Source organism: Cebidichthys violaceus, unplaced genomic scaffold, assembly GCF_023349555.1.
Source record: "Cebidichthys violaceus isolate CVI_PGR_0920_01 unplaced genomic scaffold, fCebVio1.0.p SCAF_19, whole genome shotgun sequence".
NCBI lineage: Eukaryota > Metazoa > Chordata > Actinopteri > Perciformes > Stichaeidae > Cebidichthys > Cebidichthys violaceus.
The window spans coordinates 3,231,579-3,249,575 of NW_027176361.1; the positions used below are offsets into that span (position 1 = coordinate 3,231,579).

A 17,997-nucleotide genomic window follows, 5' to 3' on the forward strand; every position below is an offset into this window, starting at 1 on the left:
GTCGCTCTGCAACACGGGTCTCCAACAAGTAGCTCGCTGCCCGTCATGTGACGAAGAACAACCAATCACCGTCGGCAGATGTTTTTATTTCTCTTCCGTAAATATCGCTCCACGGGCGACACTTGGAGGAGACGTTAATCACTTTAGTGCGGGACCACCCGGAGCTTTACGATCCGTCTCATGGACTGGTTTTGTCTGTCCAAGGACGTCACAACATCCGGTTGAAATGTCAAACTGAAGAAGACAAATCCGGCGGTAGAGCCGCTGTGAGGGATTCCATTCATCTTTGTCTTGACTCTGTTTTGGTTTAGTCGGTGAGGTCCTACGTTTTGGTTGCAACTTCCCCAAAACCAGCAAAAGGATGAAATGCGGCACGGTGGACGTTTTCGTCCACTTACGCCGTTTTTAATGTTTGGTTTACGTCAGTGACGCCGTAGCCGACGAACAAGAACACACCAGATTTGACGGAACGTTGAGCTCCACCAAAAAAACCCCATCGATCAGCTCCACGATTGGCTGAAGTCCAATAAGCTCCTCCTTGGCTCTTGACCCGTTGACACCTCAGCCAGCTGGCACGCATCCTTCCCCCGCTCTGGCACATTCCTCAACCCCCTCTTACAGACTTGTACAACTTGGTCTTTCGTTTGGTCAAATGAGCTCTCCGGGGGGGGGGGAGAGGTTGGAGACACCTGCTGGTGGACGTAGATATGTATGGTTTTAGGATTTTGCTGACACGACTGACGTTGTTCTTGTTGGTGAGGACCGTCTCTTTAAATCTAATCCAGAAGCCAGAAAGTCTTTTGTTATCGGGGTCATTCCTTCAATGATGTAGCTTAATGCTATCAGAGGCATCTAGAAGGAGCATCAAACAAGGTGAGAGAAGTATGAATTTTTCAGTTTGATCTTCCGCACAGACTTTTTTTATAAAGATAACATCTTAACTTTCCGTATCCGTTTGTATTATTCGGCACAAATCTTCCATTGATTCAAAATGCGGTCGTAACGCAAGATGAATAAGGCAACATTTGACATTCATTCAGCTTTTTGTTTTTGCGGGGTGATAAAACAACAAAAGGTGGTAATTAAACGCTGATAACATACGAAGCGAGGAACTTAAACCAAAAAAAAAAGTCACGACAGAATATATCACACCGCCGTAAAGTAAACAATATATCTAAGAAATATTAATACGCAGGAATACATATCAGGAGACGGAGGGCAGGGTTGATAAGAGACGATGAAATGAGACGGAACGAGAAGCAGCGGAGAGGGAGATGAGATCTTATAGACTCAATTAGGACGGCAGGAGACCACACACACACACACACACTCACACACACACACACACACACACACACACACACACACACACACACACCGCCGAAAAGTATATGACCTTCAGGGCCAACTCAATCAAAGTTATCTCTCTGCATGGGGTTCAAAATTGGAAACACACTCGCTGATAAAACACACTTGTACAAAAAGCACACACACACACACACACACACACACACACACACACATCGATGCCGGACCTCCTCCCACAGGCGGCGGATGATTATGAGACGTGTCATCTGTGCTTTTAATGAATTGGAAAGAGAAAGGAGACGGACTGTGACGTGAGATACAACGAGAGAGGTCCTTTAGATGGAAACCGGCTCGACGGCTTTCTGCCACTTTACCCTCAAAACATGTGAGAGCAGCACGGACTCATTTAAAGAGGCAGCCGGCAAGGTTTTCTCTGCTTTAGCTTCATCGTTGTACTGTTGACAAAACAGTGAAGAACTCCCCTTGATTAGCCGTCTTGTACACAAGAGGGTGGAGCTAAACACAAACGCTGAATAAGATGTTTTTAGGGGACCAAACACTTTACGATTAACGTTCAGGAAGTGAAAACACACTGTGAAAGGGTTAAAGCATGAAGATTAAAAAGAGCGGACAAAGGCCGGGGTAGCGATCTGTCAATCACAGTAAGCCCCGCCCTAAAGCATACCCTGCTTTATGGTCCATTTGACTCGTAATGCAGTTCTTTAATTGAGAGTTTAAGTATTTTACAAACAGTGTTCAGCGTCTCTGCAGCATATTTACCGCGTGTGCGTGCGTGTGTGTGTGTGTGTGTGTGTGTGTGTGTGTGTGTGTGTGTGTGTGTGTGTGTGTGTGTGTGTGTGTGTGTGTGTGTGTGTGTGTGTGTGTGTGTGTGTGTCATGCGGTGCCCCGATAAGTGTTTGACCTCCGGAAAGTTATGCAATCCTCCTCCCACTCGGTCAGCACACACAAACAAAAGGCGTGATTCACTCCACATGCATCGCATACGTGCTGCGGATCAGAACTGAAATTAAGGATGGTGTGTGTGTGTGTGTGTGTGTGTGTGTGTGTGTGTGTGTGTGTGTGTGTGTGTGTGTGTGTGTGTGTGTGTGTGTGTGTGTGTGTGTGTGTGTGTGTGTGTGGCCCCAGGTCTTGTCCTCTGTGAAGACTCTTGGCATAAATAAGCTTCGGGCGCCGTGTGTGTGCGCCGTGCTTCAGAGAGCTGACCCGGCAGCAACATGAAACAGCAGCGCCATCGCGTCTTCGTCTCATTTGGTCTTTTTAATCCGCAGACGGGATCAACGGAGTGTTGGGCTTTTATTTCAACAGACGCACGTTCTCTTCTCTCTGTGTTTCTTTTCCTGCTGGTGGGTGAAATATTGCCTGGATATCATTTTAGCCAGCTAAGCGGCTAATTAATGTACACCAGCAAAAAGGTTAACCCGTTCATTTAATCCTCTGCTTCAATGCTCCCTTTTCGCTACGTCAGCTGCTGATGATTTAGGCTGATTTTTTATTATTCCCCGAGACGCTGACTCGCCACCAGCTCTACAGGGTATCACGCTGTCGGCGGCTGTGACCTGTGACCTCCCTGTGTGGGGGGGGGGGGGGATCTCTCCCTCGGGTATCAACAAAACATCACCGAAAACAATTTCGCTTCACAAACGGTTGAGTTTATCTGATGTTGGCCGTTGTACTCTCAACAGATTTAAATCTTAACTGAAGTCTCTTTTCAAAATAAAGTTCCAATGTAGGTTTGTTTAGTTTTTAGGTTTACTTGGGAAACAAAAACTTGGTTAGGCTTCAGAAAAGGATCGTTGTTTTGGTTAAAACTTGTTTGTTTTCTGCGTGAAATAACTTCTTTGGTTTACGTAACTAACGTTCCCGAAGTTACGCAACACAACTACGGTGAAGTAAATCGTTAACGTCGACTATTGGTTTCACGGGGGACACGGACAGCGGTGTCCTGGGTGAAAGTCCTGTGTTTGTTTGATCTCGCCTCGTTCTAATGCAGACTTTCTTACTCTTCATGCTCCATATGTAGCTCAGACACAGATGTCACCCATTGGTTTGTGGACTACGGTTTTGAAGACCCTAGTTTGACACTTTTGGAACTTTGAAATTTTTGACATTTTGGAGCTTGAAGTGAGACGAGAAGGTACAGCTAAGAACAACCAAACTCTGAATAAGACATGTTTAGGTGACCGCAACATGTTATTCTTAACTTTCATTAACTGAAAACCCACCGTGAAAATCGTCTAAATGTTCCATAATGTACTAAATGAACATCATGCTGTATTGAAGAAGACTGTAAACTAGAGATTGAGACCATAAACTCATGTTTACAATGTTTACTGAGGGAATAAATCAAGAGAGAAGTAGAGTCATTTTAGACTAGACTTCTATACAACCAGAGGAGTCGCCCCCTGGTGGACACTAGAGAGAATGCAGCTTTTAAGACACGTCTTTATGTTTGGTTTAAAAGTGTTACAAGGTTTCTCTTTACCAAACATGTGTGTTTTCTAGTGGTGTTCATGCATATTCATCTTTTTCTGAATAATTCTGATCAAACATGCTGATAAGAAGAAGGTATAATGTCGCCCTGAGATTTCCAGAAGAACGCAGCGTGATGAATGTAATACCTTTTAAATTATACATTCAGTCCTCGGTTGACAGTCGAAAAAAAAGAAAACCGTTTACTGACTCTGTCCCATATTTTAACACAATTTTAATGATAATGAATGACTCATTTCCTCCAGTGTGGGCGTAGTGTTGTGAAAAGGAATCTGTCAGATCGATCTTTATCTTTATAATCAGCCTTTTGTTTTATCTTTCTTTGTATTCCCATGACAGAATCAGCTTCACACATAACAAAAAGACACTCAGCTTCACACACACCTTCACACAACCACGTCTATAATCCATGAACGTATAGATCATCTAAACAAAACGATGATCTCTTCTGAACCTCCTTTTTCTCCGGCTATAGAATAATCCACGCAGACACGTTTATCTTGACGATCTTAATCGTGATAATGAAGAGCAATACTTGGAAATGCTGCAATCAAACCATCGTTTGAACCCGATTCCTCATGGGAGCTGGACCATGTAAAGTCTAATTAATAAAGGTTTAGTGGAGCTGCAGCTTCATACTCAGAAGAGAACAGATTGAGCATCACTGCTTTGTAGCACAGCCAACGTAACGTCACCTTTCCTTTCTTCCACCCTCTCCTCCTCCTCCTCCTCCTCCTCCTCTTCGTCCCTCCTCCAGACTACGCCTGGCCTCTCCCCAGCACCCTGTGTCCGATCTGGATCTACCTGGACGTGCTGTTCTCCACCGCCTCCATCATGCACCTGTGCGCCATCTCCCTGGACCGATACGTCGCCATCCGCAACCCCATCGAGCACAGCCGCTTCAACTCCAGAACCAAAGCCATGATGAAGATCGCCGCCGTGTGGACCATATCGATAGGTGAGAACACGTTTAAGCCTATTTTGTAGTGTTCCTGTTAATTTGTCCACCTCCTGTACGCCCACTAACAGACTTTGCAGACTTGGCAGCTCTCTCCACAGGTCCACCCAGACCACCTCCTGACTTTTCTGAAACACGGGGAACGTCTCCAAGCGTCTCACAGCGTCTCACAGCATCTCTCAAAGCGTCTCTCAGCGTCTCAAAGCGTCTCCCAGCGTCTCAAAGCGTCTCCCAGCGTCTCGTTACAGATGCGGCTGATCTGCATCTCGTACGCTTCTCTGATCTCATCCCCGGAGGTGTGAAGGCAGCACTTTTCGTATTCGTCTCGATCGGTTTGCGAACACAACGATATGCAAATGAATGAATGATGTCGTCTGGCACTGAATGGCTGCTATTAGCGATAGCCACGAGCTAGGAAAGCACTGCAAACTGAAATATTTTATGGAGCATGTTGCAGGTGCAATGTTTAAGATTCAGAAAATGTATCTGCAGAAATGGAATACAATATTCATAACTATTATTATCTACATAGAGAGCAGGCTGCCGTCTTTCTACAGTAGCCCTGAATGGACAAACCAAACACTGGCTCTAGCGAAGAGCCTTTTGCGGGGTTTTTTACGTTCCCTGAAGGCCACCGTAGTTCTCCGACACGCTAGATGTCACTAAGTCCTCCAAACTGCTCTTTAAAGGACGTCCTCGTCCACGTTTTTCTTGGTCTTTAGACTTCACTCTTGACCTTGTAAAACTCGATCACATCGCGAAGGAAAGAAAAAAAGTTACTTCGCTATAATTTCCTCCTGTTTCCAAAATCCCTCATCACTCGTAGCCCCTCCCCCTCCCTCGTTAGAGCAATCTTTTCATCTGTATAATAGCCTGCGTTTATCAGTTTGTCGTGTGTGTGTGTGTGTGTGTGTGTGTGTGTGTGTGTGGGTTTCCTGGAGGGAGAGTAGTGTTGTTCTTCAGGGATCAGATGACTTTTAAAACTTTCCTCTCAGACCTTCCTCTGTCTGTCTGACCTCCGGCTTCTGTTGATGTTGTTTGTCGTGCCCTTTAAGACCCGGGAGGGCCTCCATGTCTTAACACGGACTACAACAAACACACACACACTCACACACACACACACACACACACACACACACACACAGATTGTCTAAGCGTATCATTAGTCTGACGTCCTCTGACCCTGCAGTAAATGCTTGTTAAGTCATTGCATGAGCACATAAAACCCTCTGGGATACAGTAGGTTGTTCCTGCATGTCATGACGCAATCCAAATGTTCTTCCGGAGGAATTCCTATATTTAGGATCCCTACTGTAAGTGAACTCACTGACTGAAGAGTTACACAAGGGAAATATTTTAAAAACTCAGAATAAACTCGTCTCTGTTATTAAAACGACTCATTAGGGTGGATGTTTTTCTAAATGGTGTCTTTAATCAAGGACAAAAGTTAAATTCTCGTCTGTGCTGGTTGAGAGAAAAAGAACCCAAAATTCCGGACGATTTGTAGTAAATGACAAAAGCAAAACTATGTCAAAAGATGGGATTACAAACTCACACACAACTCACGCAGTATAACCAACGTATCCAGTCATATGCTCACTACTTCACGTGCATCTTTGCTATAAACCTAAAGAGTAACTGCACACTTAAACATGTTTTTCAAGCTACAAACTAAATGATATGACTGTGCTGTGATGAAACGCACCTTTGCCGGTGTAAATATTGACATTTCTTACCAAATTTATAAAAAAGAAATCTGCATTTGATGAATTGAAAACGGCTGAAAACGGCATTTACTGTTTTAAATCAAACCTAGTCTTTCAACGCCAATTCTGAGACAAGAGTCGACCGTTTGGGACGAAATAAAATAATGTTAAAGCTCGCCTGTTCTCTCCTTTCTGAGGACTGAATATGATGTTCAGCCATCAGTGTTCATGACTGATAATCTGACGATAACGACGTGCTTTCACTGTGACAAGACTGTGTAGATGAAACAGGAAGTTGTATAATTTTTCTTATTTAGCGGCTGGCTTGTTAGCTTGCTAGCGGTAGCTTGCTAGTTCCACCACGTTTTCATGCTAATGTTAGCTGGCTAGTTAGCTAGCTAGCGGTAGCTTGCTAATTCCACCACGTTTTCATGCTAATGTTAGCTGGATAGTTAGTTAGCTAGCGGTAGATTGCTAATTCCACCACGTTTTTGTGCTAATGTTAGCTGGCTAGTTGGCTAGCTAGCGGTAGCTTGTTAATTCCACCACGTTTTCATGCTAATGTTTGCTGGCTAGTTAGCTAGCAGTGGGTGGACCGAGGCTCAGACCTGCGAGTGAAGTCACGCTTTAAAAAAACACTTTAGATTCGTCCAGACTCGCATGAACGAGCTGTTTTTAATAGTACGTTTTTAGCAAAGACGATGCAGGAGCTTGGGAAGTTCTGTGCATCCATCTACGAGTCGTGTGAGAGCTCGTTAACATGTTTTTTTTATATAGTTTGGTAAAAGCGGCCTCCATTTACTTACATTTCAAACTTCAGTCAGCGAGTCGTGGCTGGAATCGTACTGGTTACTGTGACAATAAATACACTGGAAATCAGCATAACACCCGTCAGCTGTGCTACTCCAAAAGCTCTCCAACTGGTGACAGCAGATGTACCCGCTGGGGTGCAACTATAATTGGAAATGGGCAGCCTTTCTTTACTCCAAAAACAAGTGCATCATCCACTCTGAGGTATTTTCCATTTTACTCCATCTGTTGTTTGGGCGTTTTACATTGAGAGGCTGCTTCTCGAAGGCAGCGTTGACAGAAGGAGATGATTGACACCTTCAGGTGCAGCAGCACTCACTCACTCGCTCACCGCTGGCTGCTTTTTTCAATCGCAAGAAATCACTATATTCCTGCTGGCGTTTCCTTGACCCCCTCAATACCACGACATTCAGCACCGATGGAGGGCTCACAGGGATCAATGCTGAGGGAATCGTTTCCAAACAGAAGATGTGCTGTAAAGTATTATTACATGAAGAGATTTACTGCTTCTTTTTTTACCTTTTATAGTATCGAGCTGTGTGTTGCTTTCCCTCCCCGTTTCCTCTTCAGGCCACTTAAAACTGATGCATCTGCTTTCAACTAAAGTAACAGTCTACATGCAACAGTTTCCTCTTTTGGGAGACATTTAAAAGTGTGTGTGTGAAGTTGATTTAGCCATAAATCAGTAATAAAGATTGAACTTAGCTTAACTGATATATAAGAAAACTTATATTTTAGGTTTTTAACATTGCGAGACCCTCCCCAGCATTATTAGTAGTTTATTTGAGTCCTAACCCTGTCTTAAAGGGCCAGTGTGTCGTTTTTGGCGCCATCTAGCGGTGAGGTTGCAGATTGCAACCATCTGAAACTTCTCCGTGTCGTAAAGCTACGGTGGCCGATGCGAAAACGCCAAACAGCCCTATTTTAAGCCATTCCAGGTGATTATTCACTAAAGGAAACCTACTCATTAATATTCCATTTCTGCCAATAGATCCCCCTAAATGCTGCACACTGGCCCTTTAAGAAAAAAACCAAACAATGTCTAACTACCCTCCCTTCCGCCAAAAGAAAAAATGCACACCCATCCCCCCTTTTCTGACCTTCCCTCCCCTGTAATTATTTGTATGCAACGGCTAAATTCTAAATTTCCCCGCAGCTTTAAACAAATATTTACAAACAACTTTCTCTCCTCCAGATCCCATTTACTCTGTTGACCACGTTTAATACGCGTATACAGGAATGCGTCTCGGTGTTATCGGTGCAGAAATGTGTGCAGGGAAGCGAGGACAAAAGACACTTTGGGTTAAACCAAAAACAACAAAGTAAAGTAGGTTTACTCCAAAGTTGTTTTTGTTGTAAAACTTCCAAATCCCGCTGACGGATCGAGGTTTGATTGACAGCTCCAGAAACCAGGAAGAGCTTCACATCCTTTCTTCTCCCTCTTTACAACCTGGCTGCTTTTGAATTAACAGAAATCCCCCGGTTCCCCCTCCCCCCCGTTGCCGTTTCCCTTGACCCCTTCCAAAGGTTCTACACCGCTACTCGCTGCTGTGATTGAGGTCTGAGTGAAGCTCACGCCGATCGATGCCGAAGGATTAGCAGCAAAACATCCAACAGAAGAAGCTCGATATCTCTCTGGTGTAACAGAAGAGCGTGACGTAGAGGCGGTCTCAATCCATCGGGACCTGTAGGTCCATAGCTTACGTAAGAAGGAAGTTATGTGACATTCTGTACGTTATAACACATGATATAGCCTCTGAGCTCTAGGCCCTGCTGGTGAACATCTTGTAGCTTCAAAAAGAGCAATTTAAATAATTGTATACACTCATTTTATGTCATTGTATCATGTTGTACTGCTGATTTAGAGATAGAGTACTTTTTTCACACAAAATCCCCCCAAAAAATAACTTAAGTAAACAAAGAGGGAAGAAGGAAGCAGTGAGGGAGGGAAGGAAGGAAGCGAGGATGGAAGTAAGGAAGAACGGAGGGATAAAAGGAAACAAGGCGTGACAAAAGAAAAGAAGGAAGGACGGAAGGAAACAAAGGTGGAGGGAATTAAAAAAGAGGGGAAGAAGGAAACCATGAGATAGGGAAGGAAACAAGGCAACAAGGAGTGCCAGAGTAGTGTCGCATGGAAACAAGGAGGGAGTGAAGGAAACAAGATAGGAGGGAATGAAGCAAGATAGGAGGGAATGAAACAAGAAAGGAAACAAGAGGGACATGGAGTAAACAAATAGGGAAGAAGGAAACAATGAGGGAGGGAAGGGCACAAAGAATGGAAGGAAACAAGAAGAGAAGGAAGAAAACAAGAAGGAAAGGAGTAAAGGAAGAAGGAAACAAAGAAGGAAGAGGACCACTGGACAGTCTCATTAGGACGATTTGCACATCAGATGTCATTTAGACGTCCTCACATCTAAAACGCTCGCTGACTCTTCGTCCCGGGCGACGTCTGTGTGGTCGATTTCTCAACGATCTCATTAGAGGGAGCTGCCACCGATTCCCAAAATGGCGGGGTTTTTTTATGTCGGCCCGGTCCCCAGCTGTGCAGGAGAGCGATGATGTACCTCGGACTGAAATGAATGACGGCAGCGAACGAGAGGCTCGTCTGCGTGAAAGAGCACTCGTGTGGACGGCCGTCGCAGGCCTGCACACACTTCAGAAAAGCTCTTTAGAGACCAGAAGCGGCGCATTAGTCCAGAAAATCAGCTCGGCCCCGAAAAAAGGCCGGCTCTCACCTCGGTCACCGTCCTCTAACGGCAACTGTGAAAGCACCATCGACATCCATTACCCACTGAGAGAGTTTAACACTTCTGATTCATAACAACTCTCATTTCCTGTTATTCCACCGATGATTATTTTATTTTATTAAGTCCTCACAGGGCGCATGCATGGGCCCATTTTTCACAAATTAGGTGGATAATGAATAGTTTGTCAGATGTGTTTGGGGTTGCTCATAAAATGACCCTCTTTGTTCCGGGGAATTTAATCCTAGAGTTATTAGAAAGAGGTGGCTTTTCCTCCCTCATGCTCATGGTTATTAACTTCATGGTTCACGATGTCTTCAGTCCGTTCGCAGATGAAAAAATGGTTTTCAAAGTTTTCTTATTACTTTAAAAACAAAAGACGGGGTGTTTGGAATGGGGATGGAAGGATAATATAACCGCTTTATTATCAGCTATTCTTTTGTGTATTTTCTCTACCTGGAGGATCATGCGTGCGTGAGTGAGTGTGAACCTCTGCGTCTGTCCGCGGCTATATTCGCGCATTCCGCTGCAGCAGACTGCATAATATTTTTATAGTGCCCAGTTACGAATGCATGCTCAAGGACCTCTCGTGGTTGCAATGACTCACACTTTCCCAAAACATCTTTTTTTGTAATTCTACCATTGACTGCCTGCTGACTCGTCCCTTACTAATCGTATTGACAACACAGCCGAGTGCTACTCTGCGCCCAAAGTGAGCGGGACAACAATGTTTTGCCGTGTGTTCTGCTAACGGCTAACGGAAAGTGCGGTCTGTTTGGCTAACAGCTAACAGAACCACCAATACACACACACACACACACACTGCTGAGTACCTCGCTGCAACTCGGTCGGAAAATGGCGCAAAAAATGGCGCAAAAAATGGCGCAAAAATATATTTTTTTGTATATTGCACCCTGTTTTTACTTGTTTGTTCTACCTTGTTTACTCTATGATTAACTTCATGTTATTGCCCCATTACTATATTATTGTTGTTGTTTTTAAAGGATATTACCTGGTACAAATACATTGATGTGTTTGCATCAGTCTGTTTGAAAGAATCAAAAGACAAGTTCTCAACAAAATATTAGAAATGAACGACATTTATTCCCTTCAACCCACTTGCTCTCTCTCTAGGCGTGTCGATGCCTATCCCCGTGATCGGCCTCCACAACGAAGACAAGGTCTTCGTCAACGGCAGCTGCGTCCTCAACGAGGAGCGCTTCATGCTGATTGGCTCGTTCGTGGCCTTCTTCATCCCGCTGGTCATCATGGTGGTGACGTACGGCCTCACCATACAGGTAGTCGTGTCTCTCCGTGTCCCTGCAAAAAACACAATCTGTCCTTACTTTCACAACCCTCTGCCTCGTCTTTTCTTCATTGTCCTTCGCCCCCTCTCCAGGTGCTCCAGAGGCAGGCCACCGTCTTCCTGTGCGAGGCAAAGAGTTCCTCCCAGCAGCCTTTGCACACACCAGCAATGACGAATACATTGCAGATTCCAACCAGCACCTTCCACATTCCTCAGATCACCACACTTGCTCCTTCAGACTCACAAGGTAGGGGGGAAAAAGAGCAGGAAACTATTCACAGTCCTAATCATCAGGAATATGTTTTATTAACATAATTAATTAATAAGTTAATTGTAGTTTTTATAACTCTGATGTGCCCTATGTCGGTATTTCTCCTTACTGGAGATTTTAATCTCCCCACAAGCCTCAAAAATCCCCAAATGAAACCACTTAGAAGCAGATTTGCTGTTTGTGTTATTGGACGGTTGAGTAAACTTTTGCAGTTGCTGCATATTTTCATGTTCATTCATATTAATAATGAAAGCCCAGCGCCGACAGCATGCCCTGTGAATACACCCGATCAGCTAATTCACCATCTCTGCACGATGCACACGAGTAGAACAGGAGTAGAACAGACATTGAACCGTTTTCCGTGGTCATTTGACCAAATATGGCGATTGTTAGTTAGATACGTGTCATGGTGACAAACACCGGTTAGTGTTCGTCAGCTCCAGAGACGGATGGCTGGCTAGTAAGCTAGTAAGCTAGGTAGGCTAACGTTAGCTTGTCCTTCTACGGAGCGAAGGGGACGGAGGCAGAGCACTGCCGCTGGCCACCGGCTTGCCGTTTTGGCTGATTTTCAGTAACCAGTGTAGCATTAAAGCATGGTGGAATCAGCTAATCACCGCTAACTAGCCATCCGTTTGCTAGTTAGCAAGCTAGTTAGCTTATTCCAACCAAAGTTGACACCAATTTGGTGATAGCGGTGTTATTCTTTTGCTGTTACAAGAGTTTAAGTTTATACATTTCACTCTTTTATGCTCTACGCTAACGTTACTACTCCACACACTTCGGTGAGTGCGTTTAGTTCCAATGGAAAGTTAGCCACGGTGGCAACATTACACGTGAAAATGGCTGCCGCTCTGAGCGTCCTGCTACGTTGGATTGAGTGGGAATGCCATTGATTCCTGTGATATTATGGTCGTGGTGCCGAGCAGACGGCTGGTTCCCGATTCCCGAGCCGAGCCTGAGCTTCTCACGCTCCACCTTATCCTCCGGCATCCCAATGAATGAACAATCCTCCTCGTGTTTAACCTTTTCTTACGTCCTCCTCCCACCAGAATGCCAGCAGCCTTGTTAACACAAAAATCGGACATGCTTTCACTGATGTAGCTTCTTGACCCGATCTTGCGTCTCCCACAGAGCTGAAGCCTCCGCCTCCTCAGAGCAGACGAAACACCTTGAGCTGTCTGAAGGGAGCGGAGTCCAGCATCCTGCGCAGCACCTCCACGCCGGACAGCCTAAGCATCATCCCCAGCACGGAGGTTGTGTCCCAGCTCAGCTCGCCGGCCGCGGGGCAGGGGCGGAGCGACTCGTCGGGTTGCCACGGGCGAAGGGGCATGATGCAGGCCATAAAGAACGAGCGGCGGGCCTCCAAGGTGAGAAACAACTACTGTTTTAGACATAAAACAACTACAAAGGGACACAAAATGACTACAAATAGACCTAGATACACTACAAAGAGACATAAAAGACCTCAAATAGACATTGATACACTACAAAGAGACATAAAAAGACCTCAAAGAGACATAAAAAAACCTCAAAGAGACATAAAATGACTACAAAGAGACATAAAAAGACCTCAAAGAGACACAAAAAGACCTCAAAGAGACATAAGATGACTACAAAGAGACATTAAAAAGACCTCAAAGAGACATAAAAAGACCTCAAAGGGACACAAAAAGACCTCAAAGAGACATACAATGACTACAAAGAGACATAAAAAGACCTCAAAGGGACACAAAAATACCTCAGAGACATAAGATGACTACAGAGAGACATAAAAAGACCTCAAAGAGACATAAAATGACTACAAAGAGACATAAAAAGACCTCAAAGAGACACAAAAAGACCTCAAAGAGACATAAAAAGACCTCAAAGAGACACAAAAAGACCTCAAAGAGACATAAAAAAGTAGAGGTGGAGGGGCCTTCTGATTGTCTGTGTCCAGGGGCCCGTTGTCTCATAACCCGTCCATGTTTAGACGAACAAAAAGGATATAAGAACCAGGTTTAACTTCTCTACCGTGCTGCAGTGATGTAGAAGTGCACTCCAGGGTGCGGTCGGTACACTGTGACATCACTGGTGGGTGTGGTGTAGATATCCTGTGATCTTCTATGTCCTAATGTTAATACTGAAGGACCAATATTGAGAGGTCCGTGTGCAGCGTTGTTTATCACTGAATGTGTTAAAGTGAGACTCGTCCTTCCGGTGGTTTTCCTCACTGAGGGTTTCACACGTCTCCTCTGAAATGGTTAGACGAGCTCACGTTATCAAATCCAGCCAGACACTTTGAGCAAACGTTTAATAAAAAAAATAAATAAAAAAAGAACAGGCTTGAAGCGTTGCCTGAGTCACAGAGCGCTCGGCGGTGGCTTTCGCCAAAAATTCAAATTCACGCTGGATGAAGACCAAAGCAACACTCATACCTGAAGCAACACCTTAAAATCCCAGCAGAAGTGGCAGCCATGATATTAAAAAGAGCATCTATGGATGTACGAAGCATGGACTTTGATCAGAGACGTTTGTGTCTTTTTAATTCTTCTTTCCTCTCCTCAGGTCCTGGGAATCGTCTTCTTCCTCTTCCTCATCATGTGGTGCCCCTTCTTCATCACCAACGTCACCTTCGTCCTGTGCCGGGGCTCCTGCAACGAGTCGCTGCTCAACGACCTCCTCAACGTGTTCGTGTGGGTGGGCTACATCTCCTCGGGGGTCAACCCTCTGGTCTACACGCTCTTCAACAAGACCTACAGGAGGGCCTTCTCCAGCTACATCAGGTGCCGCTACAAAGTCGGCGCCAACGCCGCCGGACAGAGTTGCAAAACCCTCCTGGTGCCGCCGTCGTGCTCGTCGCACGCCGTGACCCCTCTCCTGCCGGGCGGCCACGGGAAGGCGGGCGTGGACCGCAACAGCAACTGTCGCAACGGCGGGAGGGGGGACAACGGGAGGCTGGCGGTGGACCCGGATGACGTGACGGACGACGAGACGCAAATCGGAATAGTGTCGCAGAGCCTCTCCGATTGCCGCAACGTCGGCGTGCTCTCGGAGACGGAGCTGGAGACGGAGGCGGAGCAGGAGCTGTCGCTCATCAGCTACAGCCCCGCCTCCAGAGAACACACCAGCAGCGTGTGATCGCGGGCTTTTCTTTTTGTCGTTGTTGTTGTTTGACGGTTCCCCTTCTTTTGTTTGTAGCCTGCAGACGCAGGGCCGAGCAACATTATTTTTTTTAATCGACGAGCTTGGATTCTGGAAGCTGGGTACTTTTATTGTGAAAGGACTCGTGTGGGTCCAGCAGCCTTATCCCCCAAACTGAAGTGTGCAGAGAAATCAGAGTAGAAGTCCAACCTCTAAGGTGAAAACGATTTGGAACGAAGGCCAACACTTCAGACGTGTTCTGTTTTCTATTCGCCGTCGGAATGTTGGTTTTTCGGGTGAAAGCATCCGTTAAAATGTGGGGACGACGGTACCAGCTTGAGACTAAGACAAAAGCAGGACTTGAGACTTCTTTGGCATGAAGTCAAGCGGACCCTCGACTGCGACTTCGAGCCTTTTTTTCCGCAAAAGAGTCCAAATCCAGTCCGAGCTCCGGGTTTCACGCGGATTCTCTCCGCACCAAACCAAAAACTAAAACCAAATCTATTTTTGTGCCGGGTCAAGCTTAACAGCAACAGTCATAGAGTATATATATATATATACATATATATATATATATATATGTATATATATATATATATGTATATGTATGTGAATGAACCTCTCCAGCATGTATAATCAAACTGTTCAGCTGACATAAGTGTGGGAAGGAAACTTTTCTCAAGGCTGCAGTTGAAGTTTGTCTTCGAGGACCAACGTGGAGGAATGTACGCCGGTCTCCGGTGGACTCACAGTGCCATCTGGTGGTCGTCACCTCCCTTTTGAACGAGGGGCTAAAAAGAGCTAAAAAAAAAAGAAAAAAAAAGAAAAAAGAAACATGGCGCAGGCCTTTCGGTCCAACCCAGCTGTCAGGCTCTTGCTTCTGATGACCAATACAACCCCCCTCCCCCCCTTTGTAAAGAATCAAACAGTCCCAACTTCTAGAGGTTTTTACTGACAATAATGAAGAAAATACAACGATCTAAAAAAAAAAAAGTTTTAATTTAAAGGTGCACAAAGCTTCCTCAGATGTCATTCTATGAAAAGAACAAAATATAAAGAGTTCATGACCTCAGATCACCGCCATCGCTCTCATCGATTCAGTCAAACAATAATACATATTCCAAGATCTTCCTCAGCTGTGATCAAATCACACTCACCTTTACGTTTCCCCGATACCTAACGATACACATTGAGCGTTGTTGTACGCGTCGAGCCAACATACATATGTAATCGGAGTACTCACATCATCTGGGCCGTTTGAGAGTTAAATAAGCTCCATCAGAGCCCCGGTGTTATACGTATGCTGTGATGATGTATGATGGGGCTTTTTTTAGGATTAAAAGATGGACAAAATCTCCAAGAATTCCAAGTTTTTGACGGTCACAAGTTCTCCGATCTTCACCCCGAGCGTGACTCGAATAGCTTTCGATTTAATCCGTCGCGCGAAAAACGGACAGGAAGTCGATAAGAGACGGACCTCTGACTCTACGGAGACGGGTCCTCAAACGTCTCCCTCCGTCCACATCGTATCGACGTGATTCCTCCACTCTGCATCTCCATCAGCTGAAGACATCTGCGAATGCACCGCCGTGGAAAAATTACTCAATATTGTGTGGATTTTTTTCTAAAAAGGTGGCAAATTTAGATTTCTTAGCAACAAGAGGTTATATAGGAGATATACACCTGTAGCTCGTATGCGTATGGTGATTGTAGGCTTAGTTCAGTAGAGCTAAATGGTTGTGTTGTAAAGGAAGTCCATTGAGAAAAGCAGCGTTTTAAAGAGATCACTTAAAGGGGCACTCCGCCAAAGTTCTAAAGAAGAATAGCCCCGTTGATGTCCTTCACTAGAACCATATAGGGTTCTTCAGCTTGTACCTCATAGGCGTTCCTGGTAAAACCTTTTGTAAAGGTTCCACCAGAAAAGCTTTCAGAAGGATTCTACTGAGAACTCAACATAAAGAGTTCCCCTTTATGGTGTAATGGTTCCAGACAAAACCTTCTAAGGGTGCCAACAAGAACCCACACAGAGTTCTACCGAGACCCCTTTTTTATGCCAAGGGTTTCATCTACAACCCAACCATTGGGGTTCTACTGTGAACCCTTTCTATATTCTAAGGGGTTCATCTAGAACCCAACCATTGGGGTTCTACTGTGAACCCTTTCTGTATTCTAAGGGGTTCATCTAGAACCCAACCATTGGGATTCTACTGTGAACCCTTTCTGTATTTTAAGGGGTTCATCTAGAACCCAACCATTGGGGTTCTACTGTGAACCCTTTCTATATTCTAAGGGTTTCATCTACAACCCAACTATTGGGGTTCTACTGTGAACCCTTTCTACATTCTAAGGGGTTCATCTAGAACCCAACCATTGGGGTTCTACTGTGAACCCTTTCTATATTCTAAGGGTTCCATCTAGAACCCAACCGAGACCCCTTTTTTAATCCAAGGGTTTCATCTCGAACCCACCTAGGGGGTTCTAAAGAGAACCCTTTCATATTCCAAGGGTTTCATCTAGAACCCTTAATGGCCTGGGCTGTTGTAGTGCAACGTAACCCACAACGATCATGGTTCTCAATCAGTTTTTTTTTGGGGTGGGGGCAGTATGGCCGTTCCATTTTAACACCCATGCTGTCTTAGAAAAAGGGTTCTTTGGATGAAAAATGGTTCTTAATGGAACCCACAATCTGACAAAGAACCCTTGAATAGAAACCTTTCTTTAAATCAAATGGTTCTGGGTGGAACCACAGCCCCTTCAGGTAGAACCTGTTTGGAACCATTATTTCTAAGGGTGTGATGTCATCTGGGTTATATCAGCGTGTTTTTTTTTTAACAGAAAGCCTTTTTTTAAAGCTGGAGATCTGAGGTTTGATAGATGTGAGCATTTAGGAGGCGGACGGTTGAGGTGCATTATGGGAATTGTAGTGTTTCGGAGATTGAGACTCAAAGTCAGGATATCTCGGCCTCAGCTGCTTCAATTTTCACCAATCTTTGTTTGATCCGTCTCATTTTAGTCCCTTTATCTTATGGAAGTGTAATACTTAATACCTGGAGTGCCCCTTTAAATGCAAAAAGGTTCTGATTGACACCGTTAAGTTCTCCTTCCAGCCTAGCTATCACCTTAAAGTAGATGTCACTTCCCCCAGTGATCAATATTTCTCTTTGGTAAAACTCCCTTCAGCCATAGGTCAGCCAAAATTACAAACACCTGAATGTAAACCCACCCCTCCTTTTTTTGTTTTTTTTTACCCATAATCCCCC

The 17,997-nt window shown here is 44.9% G+C and overlaps 1 protein-coding gene across 7 annotated transcripts in view; it reads left to right on the forward strand.

Annotated features, from left to right (window-relative positions):
• htr2cl1 (5-hydroxytryptamine (serotonin) receptor 2C, G protein-coupled-like 1) overlaps positions 1 to 17,997 on the forward strand; it is a 96,069-nt gene extending 78,072 nt beyond the window's left edge. For all 7 annotated transcript variants that reach the window (XM_068713243.1, XM_068713248.1, XM_068713249.1 and 4 more), the window contains 5 exons: positions 4,577 to 4,777; positions 11,172 to 11,335; positions 11,437 to 11,590; positions 12,746 to 12,981; positions 14,162 to 17,997. In XM_068713243.1, coding sequence (XP_068569344.1) covers positions 4,577 to 4,777; positions 11,172 to 11,335; positions 11,437 to 11,590; positions 12,746 to 12,981; positions 14,162 to 14,734 — 1,328 coding nt within the window. In that variant the 3' untranslated portion in view covers positions 14,735 to 17,997. The remainder of the gene's footprint in view (positions 1 to 4,576; positions 4,778 to 11,171; positions 11,336 to 11,436; positions 11,591 to 12,745; positions 12,982 to 14,161) is intronic.